This window comes from Bison bison, unplaced genomic scaffold, assembly GCF_000754665.1.
Source record: "Bison bison bison isolate TAMUID 2011002044 unplaced genomic scaffold, Bison_UMD1.0 scf7180017864297, whole genome shotgun sequence".
In the NCBI taxonomy this organism is placed as follows: domain Eukaryota; kingdom Metazoa; phylum Chordata; class Mammalia; order Artiodactyla; family Bovidae; genus Bison; species Bison bison.
In genome coordinates, this window is record NW_011494869.1 from 7759647 (window position 1) to 7766267 (window position 6621).

Genomic DNA, 6621 nt, shown 5'->3' on the forward strand with positions numbered 1-6621 from the left:
TCAAGAAAAAAAGAGAGAAGAATCAAATCAACAGAATTAGAAATGAAAAAGGAGAGGTTACAATAGGCAATGCAGAAATACAAAGGATTATAAGAGACTATTATGAACAATTATATGGCAATAAAATGGATAACCTGGAAGAAATGGACAGATTCTTAGAAAAGTTCAATCTTCCAAGACTGAACCAGGAAGAGATAGAAGTTATGAACAATCCAATTACAAGCAATGAAATTGAAGCTGTGATCAAAAATCTCCCCCAAAACAAAAGCCCAGTCCAGATGGCTTCACAGGAGAATTCTATCAAACATTTAGAGAAGAGCTAATGCCTATCCTTCTAAAACTCTTTCAAAAAATTGCAGAGGAAGGAATACTTCCAAACTCATTCTATGAGGCCACTATCACTCTGATACCAAAACCAGACAAAGACAACACAAAAAAAGAAAACTATAGGCCAATATCACTGATGAACACAGATGCAAAAATCCTCAACAAAATTTTAGCAAACAGAATTCAGCAGCACATCAGAAGGCTCATACACCATGATCAAGTTGAGTTTATTCCAGGAATGTAAGGATTCTTCAATATACGTAAATCAATCAGTGTGATACACCATATTAACAAATTGAAAGAGAAAAACCACATGATAATCTCAATAGATGCAGAAAAAGCCTTTGACAAAATTCAGCACCCATTTATGATTAAAATTCTTCAAAAAATGGGCATAGAAGGAACCTGCCTCAACATAGTAAAGGCCATATATGATAAGCCTACAGCAAACATTATACTCAATGGTGAAAAACTTAAAGCATTCCCCCTAAGATCAGGAACAAGACAAGGGTGTCCACTTTCACCACTATTATTCAACATAGTTCTGGAAGTCCTAGCTACAGCAACCAGAGAAGAAAAAGAAATAAAAGGAATCCAGATCAGAAAAGAAGAAGTAAAGCTCTCACTATTTGCAGATGAACGATACTGTACATAGAAAACCCTAAAGATAGTATCAGAAAATTACTAGAGCTAATCAGTGAATTTAGCAAAGTTGCAGGATACAAAATCAATACATAGAAATCACTTGCATTTCTATATACTAACAATGAAAAATCTGAAAAAGAAATTAAAGAATCAATCCCATTCACCATTGCAACAAAAAGAATAAAATATCTAGGAATAAACTTACCTAAGGAGATTAAAGAACTCTGCACAGAAAATTATAAGACACTGATGAAAGAAATCAAAGGTGACACAAACAGATGGAGAGATATTCCATGTTCCTGGGTAGGAGGAATCAATATTGTGAAAATGACTATACTACCAAATGCAATCTACAGATTCAATGAGATCCCTATCAAATTACCAATGGCATTTTTCACAGATCTAGAACAAAAAATTTCACAATTCGTACGGAAACACAAAAGACCCCAAATAGCCAAAGCAGTCTTGAAAAAGAAGAATGGAGCTAGAGGAATCAACCTTCCTAACTTCAGATTATACTACAAAGCTACAGTCATCAAGACAGTATGGTACTGGCACAAAAACAGAAATATAGACCAATGGAACAAGATAGAAAGCCAAAAAATAAACCCATGCACCTATGAGTACCTTATTTTTGACAAAAGAGGCAAGAATATACAATGGGGCAAAGACAGCCTCTTCAATAAATGTTGCTGGGAAAACTGGACAACTACATGTAAAAGAATGAAATTAGAACACTTTCTCACACCATACACAAAGATAAACTCAAAATGGATTAAAGACCTAAATGTAAGACCAGAAACTATAAAACTCTTAGAGGAAAACATAGGCAGAACACTCGATGACATAAATCAAAGCAAGATCCTCTATGACCCATCTCCTAGGTTAATGGAAATAAAAACAAAAGCAAACAAGTGGGACCTGAATAAACTTAAAACCTTTTATACAGCAAAGAAAACTATGAGAAAGGCGAAAAGACAATCCTCAGAATGGGAGAAAATAATAGCAAATGAAACAACTGACAAAGGATTAATTTCCAAAATATACAAGCAGCTCATACAACTCAATACCAGAAAAACAACCCAATCAAAAAGTGGGGAAAAGACCTAAACAGACATTTCTCCAAAGAAGACATACAGCTGTCTAACAAACACATGAAAAGATGCTCAATGTTGTGCATTATTAGAGAAATGCCAATCAAAACTACAATGAGATATCACCTCACACCAGTCAGAACTGCCATCATAAAAAAATCTACAAACAATAAATTCTGGAGAGGGTGTGGAGAAAAGGGAACACTTTTGCACTGTTGGTGGGAATTTAAATTGATACAGCCACTATGGAAGATGGTATGGAGATTCCTTAAAAAACTAGGAATAAAACCACCATATGACCCAGCAATCCCAATCCTAGGCATATATCCTGAGGAAACCGAAATTGAAAAAGACACATGTATCCCATTGTTCATTGCAGCACTATTTACAATAGCTAGAACATGGAAGCAACCTAGATGTCTATCGACAGATGAATGGATAAAGAAGTTGTGGTACATATACACAATGGAATATTACCCAGCCATAAAAAGGAACACATTTGAGTCAGTTCTAATGAGGTGGATGAACCCAGAGCCTATTATACAGAGGTAAGTCAGAAAGAGAAAGGAAATATCGTATTCTGACACATATATACGGAATCTAGAAAAATGGTACTGAAGAATTTATTTACAGGGCAGCAGTGGAGAAACAGACATAGAGAATAGACTTATGGACATGGGGAGAGGGGAGGAGAGGGTGAGATGTATGGAAAGAGTAGCATGGAAACTTACATTATCATATGTAAAGTACATAGCCAATGGGAATTTGCTGTATGGCTCAGGAAACTCAAACAGGGGCTCTGTATCCGTTTTAGAGGGGTGAGATGGGGATGGAGATGAGAGGGAGGTTCAAAAGGGAGGAAGGATGTATGTATACAGGCAGAAAGTGAAGAGGAACTAAAAAGCCTCTTGATGAAAGTGAAAGAGTGAAAAAGTTGGCTTAAAGCTCAACATTCAGAAAACGAAGATCATGGCATCTAGTCCCATCACTTCATGGGAAATAGATGGGGAAACAGTAGAAACAGTGTCAGACTTTATTTTTTTGGGCTCCAAAATCACTGCAGATGGTGACTGCAGCCATGAAATTAAAAGATGCTTACTCCCTGGAAGGAAAGTTATGACCAACCTAGATAGCATATTCAAAAGCAGAGATATTACTTTGCCAACAAAGGTCCATCTAGTCAAGGCTATGGTTTTTCCAGTGGTCATGTATGGATGTGAGAGTTGGACTGTGAAGAAAGCTGAGCGAGGAAGAATTGATGCTTTTGAACTGTGGTGTTGGAGAATACTCTTGAGAGTCCCTTGGACTGCAAGGAGATCCAACCAATCCATCGTAAAGGAGATCAGTCCTGGGTGTTCATTGGAAGGACCGATGCTAAAGCTGAAACTCCAATACTTTGGCCACCTCATGCGAAGAGTTGACTCATTGGAAAAGACCCTGATGCTGGGAGGGATTGGCGGCAGGAGGAGAAGGGGATGACAGAAGATGAGATGGCTGGATGGCATCACCGACTCGATGAACATGAGTCATGAGTTTGAGTGAACTCTGGGAGTTGGTGATGGAGAGGGAGGCCTGGCGTGCTGCAGTTCATGGGGTCGCAGAGTCGGACACGACTGAGCGATTGAACTAAACTGAACTGGACTGATGACTAATTCATGTTGAGGTTTGACAGAAAACAACAAAATTCTGTAAAGCAATTATCCTTCAATTAAAAAATAAATTGATTAAAAAAACACAGTGAGATATCACTACACACCTATGAGTGTACTAAAAACATTTAGTTGTACCCTTTAAATCAGTAAGTTTTATCATATATGAAATGTCTCAATAAAGCTTGGGAAAAACAAAAACAAAAAACTTGTGAGTTATAGTAAGTAAACACAGCATTCTCCGAAACACCTCAGTGCATTTTTTTGTTTTTGGTTTTAATCTCATTGGCGTCTGAATGGTACAACTGCAGCAGCCTCACATGGTAACCTGGGTAACTGGTTTGGGGGTCCAAGTGTAGGCCATTCATGCAGGTGTGCAGAGCTTGCTTTATGAGTGGGTCTGTGAAGTGTCAGTCGCTTAGTTGTATTCAACTCTTTGAGACCCCATGGATTGTAGCCTGCCACAGTCCTCTGTCCATGGGATTCTCCAGGCAAGCATACTGGAGTGGGTAGTCTTGCCCTTCTCCAGGGGATCTTCCCGACCCAGGGATCGAGCCCGGGTCTTCTGCATTGCAGGCAGATCCTTTTCCGTCTGAGCTACCAGGAAAGATTCTCTGGAGAAGGGCATGGCAACCCACTTCCGGTATGCTTGCCTAGAGAATCCCATGGGCCGAGGAGCCTGGCGGGCTACAGTCCATGGGGTCTCAAAGAGTGGGACAGGACTGAGCGACTAACCCTTGCTACTACTACTGGGTACAGAAAGTCCCTGATGAAGACGACAGTTGTCCTATTTCTCTCCTTCTACCCTTCCCTTGTGGTTCAGCTGGTAAAGAATCCGCCTGCAACATGGGAGACCTGGGTTCGATCCCTGGGTCGGAAAGATCCCCTGGAGAAGGGAAAGGCTACCCACTCCAGTATTCTGACCTGGAGAATTCCATGGACTATGCCGCCCATGGAGTCGCAAAGAGCAGGACACGACTGAGCGACTTTCACTTTGGCCCCCAGGGTGTAAGGCGAAATGCCTTCCCTTTAAGAAGGCCTTGATAGAAACAAAGTCGAGAGAGGAGAGAAGGGAGCAGAAGCTTCTTACTCGGTAGCTTTATCTCCCAGCAGGGGAATGAGCTGGGACTCCGCCCCCCAGTCCTCCGGCCCAGCCCTCACCAATCGCAGCAGCTTCACGTGGCCTTTCACGCTTAAGCAGAAGGGGCGAGCCTTTGGTTTCGGTTTCAGGGTCTGCATTGCCCCTGCAGACCCAGCAGCAGCACTTTCCCGCGGGTCCCCCTATTCAGCGTACCTCTCTGCCAGGCCCTGCGCCAAGTCTGCAACGGCCACCCCGGCCACGTGCAGCGCTTCTAGGCTTCCCGCCCTGGCGCGTGCGTGCACAAGTTACTGCAGCGACACTTGGGTGCACGCCAGGTCCCCCACTCCCTGCCACAGGCTCCCGTTCTGCGGAAAGCCGGAAAGCCGGGTTCAGTTCGCACTCTGCGTTTCCGCTAACCTACAGGGGAGCTACGAAGGCCAACTTCTCTCCACTCCCTAGTTGTCTGTCCAGACGACCACATATTGATTGTACATTTGATAAAAGATAAACAGCCATATTAAAATTTTGAAGATTTTATTTGAACAACAACAAAAATGATTCGAATAGGGCGGCGATCCAGTCTAACAGAAAGGCGCTCTGAAGAGGTGTACAAAATCAAAGACTTAAAGGCAGAAGGGAGCGGCAACAAGGAAATTGGTTATTGCAAGATTACTTTCCTAGGGGATGGCAGGTGGTTTATTAGGTTACCTAACTCAGAGGTTCCCAGCCTCTGGGATCGAATGCCTGATGATTTAATCTGAGGTGAGGCAGATGTCATAATAATACAAATAAAGTGCACAATATTACAATAATACAAATAAAGTAAAAAATAAGTGTAACGCACTTCAATTATCCTGAAACCGTCTCCTTCCCTTCCTCCCCCGGGGCGGGGTGGGGGGGAGGTCTTCAACAAAACCGGTCCTAGGTGCCAAAAAAGGACGGGGACCGCAGATTTAACTAGTGCTGATCAGATGATGCCTGATTGACTGGAGAGCCAAAACTATAATTAAGTCTTGGTTGGTGAGTGGGGCTTAGCATAAGCGAGTCCTTTGGGTCCTGTTGTCTAGTTTTTTAATAGCTTCCAGAAGGATCTAGCATATTACAGTCCGGATCCTGGAAATGTCAAAGTTCAGAGAAAACAGCGCTGGCTGTGAAGCAAGATAGATGGGCTTGAATTTCAGCTCCACCCCTTAATGAATGCTTCGGTTTACTTTTTAAAAGTTACCTGTTTCCAAGGATCAGCTCGGCTGGGAGAATGGGGGTGACAGCACCCACCTATAGGCTTGTTGGGAAGAATAAATAACAGCGTGTGAGTTGTCACTGGTTCCTGGATACAACAGATGCTCAGTTAAGCAACCTCCAACAGTTAATTAGGGATTTCCTTGTGGCTCAGCTGTTAAGAATCCGCCTGCAATACGGGAGACCTGGGTTCGATTCCTGGGTTGGTAAGATCCCCTAAGAAGGGAAAAGCTACCCACTCAGTATTCTGGCCTGGAGAATTTCATGTGTAGTCCATGGGGTGGCAAAGAGTCGGACACGACTGAGCGACTTCTACTTTCAATAGTTAATTAACAAACCAGTCGCTGGTGTTATTGGCCACCCAAGCCCCGAATCTTGCCAAATCATGGGTTCATTCTGCCAGCCTCTGTTTGGCGGGGAGATTTCCAGGCTGCCAGGAGGGTGAAATGAGATGAGGTCTCTTTAAGAGTCGACGGGGCGGGGCGCGGCGGGGCAGGCTAGGGCTTCGGGCTGCGCGCGGAGCGGGCCCTGTCTCCCGGCTGCGCTCGCGCAGGCCCGCGCAGGAAGAATGGCTGGGCCTGTGGCA

General features: G+C 43.1%; 2 protein-coding genes across 4 annotated transcripts in view; one reads left to right on the forward strand and one right to left on the reverse strand.

Annotated features, from left to right (window-relative positions):
• LOC104996770 (CKLF-like MARVEL transmembrane domain-containing protein 1) overlaps nucleotides 1-5177 on the reverse strand; it is a 32841-nt gene extending 27664 nt beyond the window's left edge. The window contains exon 1 of the mRNA XM_010851129.1: nucleotides 4877-5177. Coding sequence (XP_010849431.1) covers nucleotides 4877-4954 — 78 coding nt within the window. The 5' untranslated portion in view covers nucleotides 4955-5177. The remainder of the gene's footprint in view (nucleotides 1-4876) is intronic.
• Nucleotides 5178-5798: 621 nt separating this feature from the next.
• TK2 (thymidine kinase 2, mitochondrial) overlaps nucleotides 5799-6621 on the forward strand; it is a 26824-nt gene continuing 26001 nt past the window's right edge. The window contains exon 1 of one of the 3 annotated variants that reach the window (XM_010851098.1): nucleotides 5799-5816. Coding sequence is in view for 1 of the 3 variants with exons in the window: in XM_010851095.1 (XP_010849397.1) it covers nucleotides 6137-6143 (7 nt within the window). In the remaining 2 variants the exon portion in view is untranslated. The other 2 variants (XM_010851097.1, XM_010851095.1) reach the window with 2 other exon arrangements.